At 54.6% G+C, this 15,264-nt stretch overlaps 2 protein-coding genes across 2 annotated transcripts; one reads left to right on the forward strand and one right to left on the reverse strand.

Annotated features, from left to right (window-relative positions):
* The first annotated feature begins 4,945 nt into the window (after positions 1–4,945).
* SNX22 (sorting nexin 22) lies at positions 4,946–8,544 on the forward strand. The gene is made up of 7 exons (XM_068553397.1): positions 4,946–5,047; positions 5,409–5,492; positions 5,921–6,025; positions 6,504–6,598; positions 6,964–6,996; positions 7,229–7,296; positions 7,765–8,544. The coding sequence occupies exons 1-7, from the start codon at positions 4,973–4,975 to the stop codon at positions 7,884–7,886; spliced, it is 582 nt and encodes a 193-aa protein (XP_068409498.1). The 5' UTR covers positions 4,946–4,972; the 3' UTR covers positions 7,887–8,544.
* PPIB (peptidylprolyl isomerase B) lies at positions 8,538–15,042 on the reverse strand. The gene is made up of 5 exons (XM_068553387.1): positions 14,858–15,042; positions 14,011–14,124; positions 12,887–12,980; positions 9,626–9,810; positions 8,538–8,880 (listed from the first exon to the last, which is right to left on the reverse strand). The coding sequence occupies exons 1-5, from the start codon at positions 14,990–14,992 to the stop codon at positions 8,758–8,760; spliced, it is 651 nt and encodes a 216-aa protein (XP_068409488.1). The 5' UTR covers positions 14,993–15,042; the 3' UTR covers positions 8,538–8,757.
* Positions 15,043–15,264: the final 222 nt, after the last annotated feature.

Consider the following 15,264-nt stretch of genomic DNA (forward strand, 5'->3'; position numbering starts at 1 on the left):
CTGGCCCTGCATCATGTTGTCTGAAGCAGCTGAGCTGCCTCTGTCTTCTGGGCAAGAGGCAGGGGGCTCCTAGGATTGACACTGCTGGCTGGAGCCTACCTGTCCCTTGAGAAGCCGGGCGCCAGTCTAATGGGGTCAGACTTTGCTCTCAGGGCTCAGGCAGGACATGCTTGTCAAAGGTGCCTTCCTAACAGCCCTTTCCACAGCCCACTTCTCCCTTTCTCACACCTCAGTTTCCTCATCTATAAAATGATGAATTTAGACTAGCTCAGTAATTTAAAATGTTGTAGCAGCAGAACTAATTTTTGAGACATCTGCACCGAAGTCCAATATTCACAACATAAAATTTTTTATTTGATTATTATTATTTCAAATTTATAAGATGTACTTATTAAGCAGTTAGTAAGTGCTCTGAGGCTGTTAGGATGAACAGGACGGTTGCTGATTTACACCAACCTCTGCTTCTAATTCATTCTCTTACCTGTTTTTGGTTGCACAATATTGAGAAAATCAGGAAAAGCCTGATCACAGAGTTAGTACTTGGAGTAACTAATGTTTGTTTGTTTGTTTGTTCTTAAGCTAACCTTGCAACCTCAGGATACTGAAAAAGGAATAGAAGAATTTGCTTTTGTTGATTCAGAGATGAATCATTAACAGTATATTGGATGGACCATATGTAATTGGCAAAACCCCACAGTTTTGGCCTGCAAAAACAGCGAATTGGTATATAATTCAGTCGAATAAGAATAGCTAATGTTTACTTCTTGTGTGCCAGGCCCCATGCCAAACACTTTGGAAGCATGATGTCACTTAGTCTACACACAACTCCCCGTGGTACAGGTAAGGACGCGAGGCACGGGGCGTTGTCAAAGGTTGCCCTGGCGACCAGAACCGCCTCCTCCACCCCCCATCCCAGCAGTCCAGGCCCAGCCTTGCCCCGGGTTGCTGGGGTTCCAGGTCAGTCCGCCTCCGCCCGCCTGCGGGGAGGGGAAAGCATCCAGCCTCTGTGCCCAGCGGCGCCCCGCCTGCCCGCCCGCCCGCGGCCCAGGAACTGTTTGTTTTCTTAACGGGGTTAACCAAACCTCCGGGGCAGCGTCGGCCGCCCAGTAGAAGCCGAGCCCGTGAAAGGCGCTTTGTGTGAGGTCAGTGGAAGGCGAGGGCCGAGCCAGGGCGGAGACGCGGTCCAACCCACCTGCGCGCCGGCGGCCAGGCGGCCGGGGAGAGGGGCTGTGTCGGGGGCGGGGGGACACCTCTGCCCCCAGCCCTTCCTGCCCTCTGCTCGGCCCTTGATCCTCATCTCCAGGCTCCACGTCTGTACAGTGGGGCGAGAATGGCCCCCCTCCCTGGCGGGGCTGGTGTGGGCGTCACGAGACAGGTGTTCACGATGTGGCCCCCAGCCAGGAGCATGAGCATCACCAGCGACCTTGTGGAAAACGCGCTGGGTCAGACTCCACGCCAGGCGAATGCATTCGGAAAACCCCGGTTAGGGCCGTATAATCTGAGACTGGAACTTAGATCAGTGTTCACATACTGACAGGGCCAACGTTTAAAGTATACAGAAAACAAACTTTTCCTTTGACTGTAATAACTGCTTTGGAGTGTACATCATGTCACGTGTTCCTCTTTACAGGAAAATAGTCTCCATAAGTTGTTTTATCTCCCCGAAGACATAAATGTCTCCAGGTCAAGGATCTTGTTTTTCTTCATTTGGATCTTCACTCAGGTCTGAATGAAATGCTGTGGAATAAGGAGCTGCAGGTTTACTACCAAATGTTTTACGAGTCAGGTGCATCAAATCTCCCTCTATAAATGGGGATGAAAATCCACTGATTTGAGACTTCTCAGGAACAGCTGAAAATCAAATAAGTGAATGAGGTGGATGATGGTCTGCAGAGAGAGAGAGAGAGAGAGATAAGAGTCTAACTCTGAAGGTAGGAAGAGGAATTCTGTTGTTATTCCTCTGCAGGCCTTCCTGTAACCCTTCAGCAACCCTGCTCCCTTCCTGCCTCTTTCCCAGGCCTTCCCTCCTCTCCCTAGCGTTTTCCCAACATCCCCCTCCCCCACTAATTCATACAGTCTCTCAATCAACAATGCTTCTTTTGAGCATCTACTACATGCTTGGCACCATGGTGGCAAACCCCTGACAAGAGACCATGTCCCTGGCTCACTAGTACTGAGTCTGGGGGCTGAGTTGGGGACACCAGGGAGAAACAATAAACAAACAGTAACAGTAATATTGGAATGAGTGCAGAGACAAGGTGCTATGATAGGATGGTCAGGAAGGAAAGTGTCTTTGAGAAGGTGAGTTTTAGGCTAAGAATTAGAAGTTTTAGGCAAAGCCCACCAGGTGAAGAGTCAGGAAAAAGTGTTGCAGGGAGGGATTCCCTGGTGGCACAGTGGTTAAGAATCTACCTGCCAATGTAGGGGACACGGGTTTGATCCCTGGTCCGGGAAGATCCCACATGCCGCAGAGCAACTAAGCCCGTGCGCCACAACTACTGAGCCTGTGCTCTGGGGCTCACGAGCCACAACTACTGAGCCCGCGCACCACAACTAGTGAAGCCCACGTGCCTGGAGCCCGTGCTCCACAACAAGAGAAGCCACCGCAACGAGAAGCCTGCGCACGGCAACGGAAAGTAGCCCCCGCTCGCCGCAACTAGAGAAAGCCCGCACGCAGCAATGAAGACCCAATGCAGCCAAAAATAAATAAATAAAATTTAAAAATTTAAAAAAAAAACCAAACCTTCTAAAAAAAAAAAAAAAACTGTTTCAGGGAGATGAAACAGTGAGTATAAATGTCCTGAGGCAAAAAGAGTTCGTTAGGTTTGAAGAACTGGAAGAATGTCGCTGTGGCTGGAGCCCCATGCATGAGAGGGGAGGAGAGAAAATGAGAGATGGGCTGGGTCATTTAGAGCTGTGTAGACTGTGGTGGGGAGGGCGGGTTTTGTTTTAAGCACAACGTGAAGCCTTTGGACGGTTTTAAGCAGATGCCTTGACGGTCTGTGCTACTAGGTAGAGAGTAGACCTTGTACGAGGGAGAGAGGCAAGGAAAAACAAGAGAGATCCATTAGAAGATGTGGCAGTGTTCTGGGTGGTAGGAATAGAGACAGAGGGCAGACCTTCATTAGGATGGGCGACCAAGAAGTTTAGAGGTTTGAGGGTCCTAGAAGAGGACTCCCTGAACAGCAGACAAGGAGAGCAGGGCCCCTGACTGATGGGGCCCTAGAGAACAAGGGAGGTAATGAAACACCAGCACTTCTCCTCATGGTGGATTGTTTCCCTTCCAGGAGGTTTCAGCTTCCTGATTCTGAGGCCCCTGTGAGATGGAATTTGGCGGGGGGAAAGTGTGGAACGTAGTATTGGTGAGACCTGCTTGCCCCCTTATGGGGTCATCCTCTCAGCCTCTCTCTGGGGGCAGAGCTGGGAATGGGGAGTTTCTGCTCCAGCTCCGAAACACCTCTGCACTAGCAAGGGAGGGAGGGAGTCAGTGGTCGCCCAACCCCAGCTCCTACGACAGGTTCTCTGCTTGCTCCTTCCCACCATCAAGCTTTCTGCTGGGGTGAGCTCTGGGAGGCAGGGGCCTCGCCTTCCTCCACTGCCCCCCAAGACTACTATCTGGGGAGGAGTCAGTGGAGTGGAGGCTTGTGCTGAATGGGAAAGCTCCCTTATACGGGTGGGGGAAGAGCGCTGAGAGGTGGGAGCAGAATCCTCTCCTCGCACAGGAGGTGAGAGAGTTCTGGATTAAATCCCGCCACAGACCCAGAAAGACTCTGCCAGAAGAGTGGGCAAGGGCAGCCTAGTGCCACCTCCCACAGTCTCTCTTCCCCATCCATTGCCCTGCATACCAACATCACCCACCTGTGTCTCCAGGATGAGCCCACAAACTGCCATTGTTCTAATACCTACTCTGCTGAGGGCTTAGCAGGGATTATCTCACTCAGTTTTCGTACACTCTCCTGAAGGAGGCATATTATCTCAATTTTGCAGATGAGCACAGATCTACACAGTTGGGGAAACACAAGCTGTCTGACCGCTGAAGCAGAGCCTCTGTCCCTACACTGCCTCTCCTCCGCCTGATGAAGGTTTGGGCTGAAAGATGACTGAAATGGAGGAATGGATTTTAAAAATGAATGAATGGGGACTTCCCTGGTGGTCCAATGGTTAAGAATCCGTCTTCCAGTGCAGGGGAGGTGGGTTTGATCCCTGGTCTGGGAACTAAGATCCCACGGGCCGCGGGGCAACTAAGCCCGCACTCCACAACTAGAGAGCCCGTGTGCAGCAACTAATGAGCCCGTGCGCTCTGGAGCCCACGCGCCACAACTAGAGAGGAAGCCCACGCGCTGCAACAAAGAGCCTGCCTGCCGCAAATAAGACCAGATGCAGCCAAATAAATAAATAAATATTTTTTTAAAAGATGAATGAATGGGGCCTCCGAATGCTGGGGGAAGGGGGACATCAAAGCCAGAGTGCGTCCAAGCTTTACCCCAGGCCGCGCTCCCAGGGTCCACGTTGAAGGTGGAGGGAAGGAGATGGGGGTGCAGCCTGGTCCTGGGCAAGGGTGTGAGGAACTCAAGGAATGCCCCTGGTTGATCTGGGCCCAGCCTCCCTCCTTGCCCAGCGCCCACAGGGGCTTACAGTCCTTAGCAGGCGCTCAAATAAGAGCAGGTGAAATTTGGCTCTCCCGCATTCCTGTCAATCACTGGGGACTCGGTGAATGTGGACACGCTGACAAACAGATGGCTCTCTGCCGAAGGGTCTCCACGCACTGCGGCCCCACTAGCCTCAGTGGGCGGCGCCCGCCTTGCGCCATCTGGTTACAGCCTAATCAGCCCCTTGCAGGACCCGGCGGCGCTGGGGAACGCCCGGGGCGGGGCCAACGTGGGGGCGAGGCCCGCAGGCACGAGGAGGCGGGGCCGGCGCCGCCGCGGTCTCTGGTCAGAGCGCGGAGAGTTCGGCTGCCAGCGGCGCGTGGATGCTGGAAGTTCGCATCCCGTCGGTGGGGCCCGAGGCCGAGGGGACCCGGCAGAGCCCCGAGAAAGGCCACATGGTGAGTGGGGGCAGTGGATGGGAAGGGGCGCAGGGACCCGCCGGATTTCCCTGCGTCGAATGCTCGGGGTCCGAGCGCGGCGGCCCAGGCCGTCTGGGGACACCCTGCCGAGGGTCTCTGGGCCGCTCTGACTTGCCAGCCCCTCCGACGGCGGTCCCGGCTCCTGAGGGACTGACTGCACGGAGCAGAGTGTCCAAGTGTGTGGGGACGTGGGAGGGTCCCTGGAGAGCAGCGCTCCCTGGCGCTCCCAGGCCGCTTTGTGCCTCTGAGGGCGGAGGGTGGGCGCGTCGCCGGGAGCCGGTCCTGCTGCACCCACCCGCCGGGCCTCACGCGCACCCGGCTGCCCTCCCGCGCCCGCCAGGTGTTCCGAGTGGAGGTGCTGTGCCACGGGCGCAGACACACCGTGCAGAGGCGCTACAGCGAGTTCCACGCGCTGCACAAACGGGTGAGGCTGCGCCCACCACCGACAGACAGACCCCGGCCCGGCTCCTTCCCAAGCCCTGAGAGGCAGGCAGACGAGCTGGCGGGCCCCAGCCTCTGCCACCCCCGTTACCGGGCCCTAGAGAGCTCAGGTCGTGGGCACAGACCTCCCTGCGGGCTGCGGAATGGGCCCGAATGGGCAGGTCCCCACGTGCTGCCCGTGCGCCTGCGCGGCCGGTCTGGCGTCGGGCGTCTTGGGGGCGGACGGGGGTGTTGGGGGCTCCTCTCGCCCTTGTCCCAACCACTACTCACCACGCGGGCGTGTCTCAGGGTACAGCCTGAAGTTTGGGGGTGTGGGTGGCAGGGAGGACTGGGGAGGGCTCTTGGCTAGGATGAAGTGAGCTTGAGGGCTCAGTGGGGATGCTGTGATCGCACGCGGTAACCTCCTGGCAGATCAAGAAACTGTCCAAAGTGCCCGACTTCCCCTCGAAACGCCTGCCCAACTGGAGGACCAGAGGACTGGAGCAGCGGCGGCAGAGCTTGGAGGCCTATATCCAGGTGTGCGTGGGTCTCACTCTGTTGCCTCTCAGCCTGCTGGACCAGAGGTGTGACACTGGCAGAGAGGTGCGGGGGCATGGGGTGAGGGAGACCTACATTTTGGCCATCTTCTAGTACTTCATCCTTCTCTGAATTGGTAGGATTGAGTGAGGTAACCAGGAGGCAGGTAGTCCCTGCCCTGTTAAATGAAGGCTAGCTCTCTTTTCCTCCAGGGTGAGATCCTGTGCTGCCCTCATGATAAGGGTGGAGACCCTTCCCCCCCTCTCCCACACGGAGGCCAGGCTGGCTTCATGGGCCAATCTGTGTAGTCACCCAGGGCCAGTGCTCAGAAGGGCCCTAGCTTGGTTTAAATGCTCTGCTTTGGCTGTCTTGAAATTCTTTATCATTTTGGAAGGGCCCACACGTTTTCATTTTGCACCAGGCTCTGCGTATTACACAGCTGAATCTGATTACAGGTTGCCTCTCTTCTCTTCTCCAGGGCGTCCTATACTTGAACCAGGATGTGCCCAAGGAACTACTGGAATTCCTGAGTCTTCGCCACTTGCCCATAGTCCCCAAGGCCAGCAGCTGGGGGTGAGCATCCCTAGAGGCGCTTGGCATGAGAGGGGCCCCAGTGTTGTGGGGACAGGGGCTCTCTGCAGCCAGCAGCTGAGGAAAGGTTTTAGAGGCCAAGCCCCTTTCCTTCTTGTATCTGCCAGGCCCTAGCCTGGTTCTTCCTCTTTGAGACACAACCTCCCCGGTAGGCTTTCTTGACCCCGGTGGAGGGGCTGTTTTCTGAAGAGCCTTGGCTACCTCAGCTGCCTCCGGAGCTGAGTTTGTTACAAATAGAAGCAGCAGTCCCCTGGGAGGTGAAATTCTGGGCTTCCGCATCTCCACCCCTGCCACACGCTCCCCCCGGGCATCCCCCAGGCAGCTCACAGCCTCTCTCTTCTTTTCAGCACCCTGGGGGAGTTCCTGCCAGGCAACAGCAGGCAAGTCAAAGTCCCTGTCTGCACTGGGTCCCTGCTGCCCCCTCGTGGCCATATGCCAGGGCCTGAAGTCTCTGGCCTGTCCCCCTGGTCCAGGTTTTCATGTTGTTGCCTCCTGAGCCCACGTCCCACTTTTCCTCTGTGGGTCCTTGGTGATCTCAGTCCTTAGTCTCCACCCAATCTGAGACTTTTCTCTGTTTCCCCCTCCACTGTTCATGACCCCTTTTCTTCCTAGCTCACAGCTGTACCACCAGCCTGTTATCAGCTTCTGCATGGATCCTTATATTTGCATCCCATCCCCAGGTGAGGAGGTGCCTCTGACCCATAATCCACATTTAGGGCCCAGGTACCAGGGTGGGAGTGAGGGTGAACTTGATATTTCTCAGCTCCCAGGACCCCTAGGCAGCATCTCCCTCCTACTGCCCTCCTTTGGGGCCACACCTCCCTGCTGTTCCTGTGCCCATGTAGCCTGCTTTGTATTTTCCTCCAGGAAGTAGACATGGTGAAATGAGCTTGGCTCCCCTGGTCTCCATTCCTTACCAGCCTAGCTTTACCAAGATGTGAACAGAATGTGAGCTGGGAATGCCAAGGCCCCATTTGAGGTGGCCAGCTGCTACCTCCTGCCTTGGCAGGGACCCCGGTTCTCAGGGAACAGGGGGTGCTGAGCCTATGAGCAGGAGCTCAGGGAGCTGCAGGCCTGCAGCCAGGCCCACCCCACCTCCTCCTGCCTTGAAGCCCCCACCCCTTATTCCTGTTTTCCTTCCGTCCTAGAGCCTCTGCCCAACGTGGTGGTGAATGGTGTGCTCCAGGGCCTCTATGGCTTCAGCGCCAGCACAGCTAAAGCCCAGCCAGAGGCTGCCTGTCACCCTGCTCCAGTGCCACCAATGCCCTGACCAGTCCAGAGGGCTTTAGGCCACCTGCCAGGACAGTCATATACCTCAGTCCTATGAAAGGGACATGGGCTGGGTCAGCCTTGGCCTGGACCCAGGACTCACCACCCTCCACCCCTCCAGGCTCAGAACTCAGCTGCACTGGTATCTGAGGTGGTAGAATCCTGCACTCCTAGAGCCCAGGGGCCAAGGTAGGGACAACAGAGGATAGGGAATAAAGGGAGAGGGAGAATTCCTTTAGAATGTTCATAGCCCACCAGTTTGGAGGTGGGCTATGAAAAGGTGCAGGTGTATTCCTTTACCTACATCAGGAGAAAGGTGGGGCGGGGCAGGGACATGCAAAGGCTGAGGCACAGTGGCTAGCCAAGTTCAGAAGCAAGGGGCAAAAACTCCTGCTTGACATTTTGTGTGTAGCACATTTTTTTGTGAATGTTCAGATCTGTTTCCCCCTGCCCTCCCAGACTTGTGTGGCCAGTTGGAAATGTCTGGTTTGTGTTATCTCTCCCTCATTTCTGGAGCATTTCTGGAGGGAAAGGGTTCAGGCCGGAACCCAAGGAGGGGGCAGGCACCACTGCCACAGGAGCCCCAGACAGGCTGGCACTGGACTTGGGGTCGGGGGGTGCCGCAGGCCGCAGAACCCAGCCCATACGCAGATTATAAAAAAAACACCTTTTTTTTAATCGGTCAGTGTTGGTAGGAGTTTGTTACAAAACTGGGCCCGCGGGCCCGCGGAATGTGAGGGGAGGGGTCCACTCCATCAGACGCCAGCACTAGGGCCAGTGCAGCATGGAGCCCTGTGGCGGGCTGTCTTCACCCCCGGGAGGGCAACAGGGCCACACAGACAGTCGCTCAAAGAGAAGAGGTCCCTGGGGCCCTACTCCTTGGCGATGGCGAAGGGCTTCTCCACTTCGATCTTGCCACAGTCTGCGATCGTCACGTCCTTCAGAGGCCTGTCCCGACCGTCTGTCTTGGTGCTCTCCACCTTACGCACTACATCCTGGGGAGGAAGGCAGAGTGTCAGGCGGTCTGCCGGTCGAGGGAGACGGGCCCCAGCGTGCGGCCGCAAGGGCTGAAACCCGCACGTGACCTGTACAAACCATGAGGCACCAAAATCCTAAGGGCACTGTGGCTGGGCGCCAGCCCAGGGCAAGGAACCCAGCTTTGACAACAGGAGGATGCAGTAGTTTCGATCCTCTGAAGTATGACCCAGGCTGGGCTAGGGGTGAGGGCTGGGGGGGAGGCTGGGGAGAGGGTGCCAAGTGGCTTCTCCGGGACAGCGTGTTCGGCTGGGTCCTGTACAACCGACCCACTGGTGCCAGGACATGCCTGCCTGAGTGACGGGATGGAGGGTCCTCAATTGTGCAGCCTCACCAAGACCTCCTGGCCGGCCTCTGCCTTGGGCCTGGAGGGATTTAGAACTTGGAGGCAGGACTTCCCTGGCGGCCCAGTGGTTAAGACTCTGGGCTTCCGCGACAGGAGGCATGGGTTCGATCCCTGGTCAGGGAACTAAGATCCCGCACGCTAGACAGCGTGACCAAAAAAAACCAAAAAAGAACTCGGGGGCATAGAGAGAGAGGCTGTTTAGTCTCAATTCCCCCCAGGTTTGTAGAAATAAACACTGGTCAGAATCTGTACATTCCCTTCTGGGAAAGGGATAAAATAATATGGATCCCCTGCCCTGGGGTCTGTGTCAGATCCCTGGTCAGGGCTGCCCAGGGTTAGTCCCTCCCCCGCAAACTTACCATGCCCTCTAGAACTTTGCCGAACACGACATGCTTGCCATCTAACCAGGCTGTCTTGACCGTCGTGATGAAGAACTGGGAGCCGTTGGTGTCTTTGCCTGCGTTGGCCATGCTTACCCAGCCGGGGCCATAGTGTTTCAGCTTGAAGTTCTCATCAGGGAAGCGTTCGCCGTAGATGCTCTTCCCTGGGAAGAAAGAGTAGGTCAGGGGAACTGGGGGAGCCCCAACGAAGCAGATCTTTGGGACGAGGATTCCAGAGGCTGAACCTGTCCCCCGTGCCAGGCCAGGCTCCAGTGGAGTACAAGGACGTACAAGCTGTTCCCTTCCTACCCTCAGGCCCTGGAGCCAAACCATGCTGACAGCCCAAGTGGGGCATGAGGCCGGGGTGATTTAGTGCATAGCTCACACGATGATTACTTTGAGAATATAATTTTATGACTTTCAAATAAGGCACATATTAAAAACTACCTTGGCTGTGGCCTGAGAGGCCTGCCATGGGGACTTTAGTGGAGGGAGGTGCTATGCAGGGTGCAGGGGAGGTACGAACCCTCCAGAAAAGGAGGACTGCTGTGGCTGACCAGCTTTTCTTCCTAAGAGCACAAAAGATACTGAGGACACTCCAAAGCAGGAAGAGAGATGAGTGGGGAGGGGCAGGGAGAAGCAAAAGAGAGGGGCCGCCATTTGAGTTCTGGAAAGTCAAGAGCCTCTTATCAACGCGTGAACCCAAATAAAAGGTGGCTCTGAGTGTGTGTACTGTGTCTGTCTGTGGAGGGTCTGGGGCCAGCGTACAAGATAGTGGAGCCGAGAGAGGATCTCTACCCCATTCCAGAGATCCTAACCTAAGTTCCCAAGGCTGGTTCCAGGAGAAATACTGCACCCTTCTTTGTCCCTGTCCTCTCCTAGAGATTTACACTGTGCACTAGAGGCCCCAAGAAACCCAGCAACAAAGAAGTAATTTTCATTTTGTTCTACCCATCACCTTTCAAACTTATTTGCGTACGAAACCTTTTCTCCTCCTCGATTCACGTATTTTCATCCTGTGGTTCCTGCAGAGTGGAACCAGGTTGGGAAGCTGTCCTAGACTGATGCTAAGGAGGTATTTCTGATTGTACAGTAAGTGGGAAGTCTGAAAATGACCGGGCCAGGAAGGACTCAACCAGACAGATAAGGAGATTGGGGAGCCTCTTTACATCAGTTTTATATTACTTGTTCTACTTCACCAGGAGATCATGGTGCTGTGACTTGGGGTGTTTTCTAACAGCATGACAAGGAAGACTTGTTCCCCCTTCCTATCAAAGACAGAATAGTTTTGGAGGGGAGTAGTGGGACCAAAAAAAGCAATTTTTATTTGTAATGTGAAATGTGAAAATAAAACTGTCAACTCTTTTAGTTTTTTTTTTTAAAAAAGAGGATTCCCATGTGACAATCCTCTTTGTACATCTCAGTGAACTGCAGGGTTTCAACTACTGCTGCTATCCAGAAAATCCCCAAATCTATATCCTTAGCTCCAATTGCTTTCCCAAGATACAAGGAGTCCCAAACTTAAATGGACAGTGAAGGTTTTAAACTCAACATACTTTGTCAGCTTTCTCTCCAGACTTCGGTTATTCTTTTGACATTTGTTTCCTCCGCACGTTGTCAATGTTGTCCTCGCCCCCATCACGGATTCATCCTTTTTCCCATTCCTGCTATCCCCGCTGCAATCACGGCTAATGCTCAGAGTGGGAACAGTGTGCCAGAGGGCTGGTGCAAGCATGTGAAACATAAAAAACCCACCCTATGAGGCAGGAGCTAAGAGCCCCATTTCAAAGATGAAGAAACTGAGGTACAGAGGTTAAAGGTACCCCAGCTGGGAAGTAGCAGAGCTGGAATTCAAACCAAGGTGGTCTGGCTCTCGAATCTCTGCTCTTACCCACTAGGTATCCTCCCTGGGTTCAGGCCCACATCGCCCGACGCAGGGGCAGCTGCACCAACGCCCCTGCCAGTCTGCTTCTCCTGTGTCCATGTCCTGAATCTGCCACGTTATTATCCCTCAAACTCCTTTGCGATCACAGGCCTTGCTTCCATTCAAGTCTTCAGCGGATCCTCACTCCGTGGAGGACAAAGCCCTGGGTCCCTAGCCTGGCCGCGGCCCGCCACTCTGGGCTCCCGGTGGGAGCTTCACTTCCAACCTCCTGACCCCACCTTTGGCCAAGCTCCTGCCGCAGACCAGACCTGAGCTCACGCCTTAACCCTGCCTCTTCCCTGCCCATTCAAATTCTCCCCAGCCAGATCTGTCACCGCTCAAATCTGTCCTCACGTTTACGAGGCCATTTCCTGATCACCTTGGCGCAAAGTGAGTCCTTTACTTGTCAGCACTTTGACGACGGCTGACTTTACTTACCACTCGCTGGGCACTACGCACTCAACATCTCACCTCACCCTCCCAGCACCCACAACACTTACCACTTACTCTACAGAAGAGGAAACTGAGGTTCAGAGGACTCACTTGCCTGAGGTCACAAAGTAAGAAGGTGGCAGACACCCAACTGTGTGACTCCATGATTACAGTGCTTTTGTATCACGTCTGCTTTGTCTTTGTCGTCCAGCTAGCTGTGACTTACATCTTGTATTATGTCCCTTTCATAGTGTTTTCTCTTTTTTCCCACCTCGACGACAAACCACTTGAGGACAGAGCCCGAGCCCTAAAAGCTGTGTAACAGCCCATTTGTGACTCTTCAGGTATTGGAAGTGAAAGGGAGTTGCTGTCCCACTGGTTTTTGCATCCTCAGCACCCACCACAGAGCCTGGCCCAGTAAATACTGATCGGTGGGGTGAGCTGCAGCTGCGGTCTAAAGGAACAGCAGGCTGTGCACCCAAGTGTGGTGAGACCTGTTGGTTAGTCCAGGCTGTCTGTCTGTCCTACTGTAAAAGTAGCGCAGGTGGGACTGGCAGCTCTTGCCAAGTGGTCTCTGGGGGGAGACCGCCAAGTAAAGCAATTTCTCCCACCCTTGCTGGGGCTTCCAAGGCCGCCCACACAAGCTTTGCATGCCTGACCTAGAATCACCTACAGGTGTTTCACTTTGCTCCCCTCCCCGCAGGACGTACTGCGAGGCAAGTCACCGAGGCTGTATGCCTGGGTCAGCTGGTCTGTCAGCTGCGCAAGATTCTCTTATGTCCACCTGAAACCCATTCCTCCCTCTCCTTTGTACTGGGTTCCCTGGCCCTCCCACCTTGGGGGCTGCACTGACAGACCCCTCTGCCCAGAGGATTTGAGGTTACCTCCAGTGCCATCTCCCCGAGTGAAGTCTCCACCCTGGATCATGAAGTCCTTGATCACACGATGGAATTTGCTGTCTTTGTAGCCAAATCCTTTCTAGAAAAAGGGATGAGAAGGTGAGGAGGTGGCATGAGGCACCAGGCAGACATTAAATAGGCCCTGCAGGAACCCAGCCCACAACAACTGCTCACAGAAGAGAAACCTCTGCTGGCAGATTCGTCCTTCAACGTGCCACCGGGTGACCAGTTTTCAAAGGCCAGGCCTAGAGCACACAGATCCAGGAAAGGCTATAAGACCGCACATTTCCTCTGCCTTTATACAATTCTACTTCATACACAATGCCTCCACCTTTCCCCTCTCGTTTTTTCCTAATCTAATCATAGGAAGATAAGAAAACTGACCGAAAAAAAAAAAAAAAAAAAAAGTTACCTGCTGACCCAATGGGAAGTTGGAATGCAGACTTTCTTAAATGGGGCATTCATTTCCTTAAAACCTGGAAAGCTCTGGGCCCCTCACTCTGGTGCAGAGACCACAAACTAGTTTCCCTGGATGTTTTCTCTGGTTACTGCAATGTCTCAAAGATGAAAAATTTTCTCAAAAAAAGAAAAAAAAATTCTAATTCTGGATTTAGTTTAAAAAAACTCAGAAGGGCTTCCCTGGTGGCGCAGTGGTTGAGAATCATCTGCCTGCTAATGCAGGGGACACGGGTTCGAGCCCTGGTCTGGGAAGATCCCATATGCCGCGGAGCAACTAGGCCCGTGAGCCACAACTACTGAGCCTGTGCGTCTGGAGCCTGTGCTCCGCAACAAGAGAGGCCGCGACAGTGAGAGGCCCGTGCACCGCAATGAAGAGTGGCCTCCACTTGCCACAACTGGAGAAAACCCTCGCACAGAAACGAAGACCCAACACAGCCAAAAATAAATAAATAAATAATAAATAAATAAATAAAAAACTCAGAAGATATGATAATATGATAACACTGGGCTCCCAGTGCCAGAGGGCACAGCTGGTACTCCGTGACGGCCACTGCTATGGGTGGGCCACGCTCTGCAGTTCAGTTTGCCGCCAGCCCTACTTGCCAACTCCGCTGCCTGTGAGCTTGGCTACCTCCGCTCTAGCCACTTACCTCTCCTGTAGCCAAGGCCACAAAATTATCCACAGTTTTTGGAACAGTTTTTCCAAACAGACCGATGACCACCCGGCCTATATCTTCATCTCCAATTCGCAAGTCAAAGTACACCTGAGGAAAAAGACCATTTCAAACTGAGCCTCTTAAAAGGGTCCTTCCAAGGGAACTGAGGGCCCAAGAAGCTACCCGGAGGATGGGAAAGAAAACAGACCCATATTTTAAGAGCAGTGTTTCTGAATCTGATTTTGGTGGCGACAAAAACCCCATGAGAATCTAATGAAAGCTCCATATGTTTGTTTACACTCTCCTTAGACTACAGGGTAACAACCTTTGCTCTAAATAAATAATGGGCCCAGATTCTAAAACTTAACATCAAAACACCATAAAGACGGGAGCCTAAGCACACCACTCAGGTGTAAACTATTACATTGCTGTGCTCTGTATGTGAAATGGCTAAAATCTGGCCTACGTAGAGAAAAGACTGGCAATTTGGCAGACGTGATCTTTCACCATTTCCTCAGCACTGTGGGGTATCTGCAAATAGACGGCTCTGAGTCTGCAATGCCGGCCCCAGCTGGGCATCCTGGGCGCCAACGCCTGGGTCTGGGCTGGGCTCTCGGGGAGGATCCGGGTCATTCTCCGGTCTGAATGGGGGAGGACGGCCCAGGCGCCAAGAGGTCACGACAGGGAAACTAGGGAGGGGCAGAGCCAAAGCCGAGGACGCCCAGGCCCGAGCTCCGGGACCCGAAATGCCTCGGACATGTGTGACCAGAAGCGCCAAGGCCGGAACCCAGGCGGCGGAGGGCAGGCCTCGCCAGGCAGGTCTGGAGACGGGAGGCTGAACCTTAGCAGTGACTTTGGGCCCCTTCTTCTTCTCATCTGCAGCAGAAGGTCCAGGCAGCAGCAGGAAGAGGACGGAGCCCACGATGAGGGCGGCGACGAAGAGCACCTTCATGTTCCGCTCCGAGAGGCGCAGCATCCACCGGGCGAAGCTAGCGCGGCCCGGGCTGCGGACGCTGGAAGAGGGTGGAGGCGCGGCGACGTGGGCCCGGCGCCTCCACCGAGCGCAGCCGGGGGGAACCGGGGCTCCTGCAGGCCTCCTAGCGGGAGGCAGGCCCCATTTCCCCCTCTGGTTGGGCGCCAGATGGTAGCTCCCCCTGGGGGGCGGAGCCCGGCTCGCCGACTGGGCGGGCGAAGACGCGGGCTCGTGGGTGGCTGCCACGTTACTGCGGCCTCATTGGCTTCACAGCT

Source organism: Eschrichtius robustus, chromosome 1, assembly GCF_028021215.1.
Source record: "Eschrichtius robustus isolate mEscRob2 chromosome 1, mEscRob2.pri, whole genome shotgun sequence".
In the NCBI taxonomy this organism is placed as follows: Eukaryota; Metazoa; Chordata; class Mammalia; order Artiodactyla; family Eschrichtiidae; genus Eschrichtius; species Eschrichtius robustus.

Excerpts from the sequence above, each read along its gene's own strand:
- SNX22 (XM_068553397.1), top strand. The coding sequence starts at position 4,973 with ATGCTGGAAGTTCGCATCCCGTCGGTGGGGCCCGAGGCCGAGGGGACC. Across the intron at positions 6,026-6,503 it reads GCTTGGAGGCCTATATCCAG|GGCGTCCTATACTTGAACCA; the intron begins GTGTGCGTGGGT and ends TCTCTTCTCCAG. Across the intron at positions 7,297-7,764 it reads TATTTGCATCCCATCCCCAG|AGCCTCTGCCCAACGTGGTG; the intron begins GTGAGGAGGTGC and ends CTTCCGTCCTAG.
- PPIB (XM_068553387.1), bottom strand. The coding sequence starts at position 14,992 with ATGCTGCGCCTCTCGGAGCGGAACATGAAGGTGCTCTTCGTCGCCGCC. Across the intron at positions 9,811-12,886 it reads TCGGGGAGATGGCACTGGAG|GGAAGAGCATCTACGGCGAA; the intron begins GTAACCTCAAAT and ends CTTTCTTCCCAG. Across the intron at positions 8,881-9,625 it reads GCAAAGTTCTAGAGGGCATG|GATGTAGTGCGTAAGGTGGA; the intron begins GTAAGTTTGCGG and ends CTTCCTCCCCAG.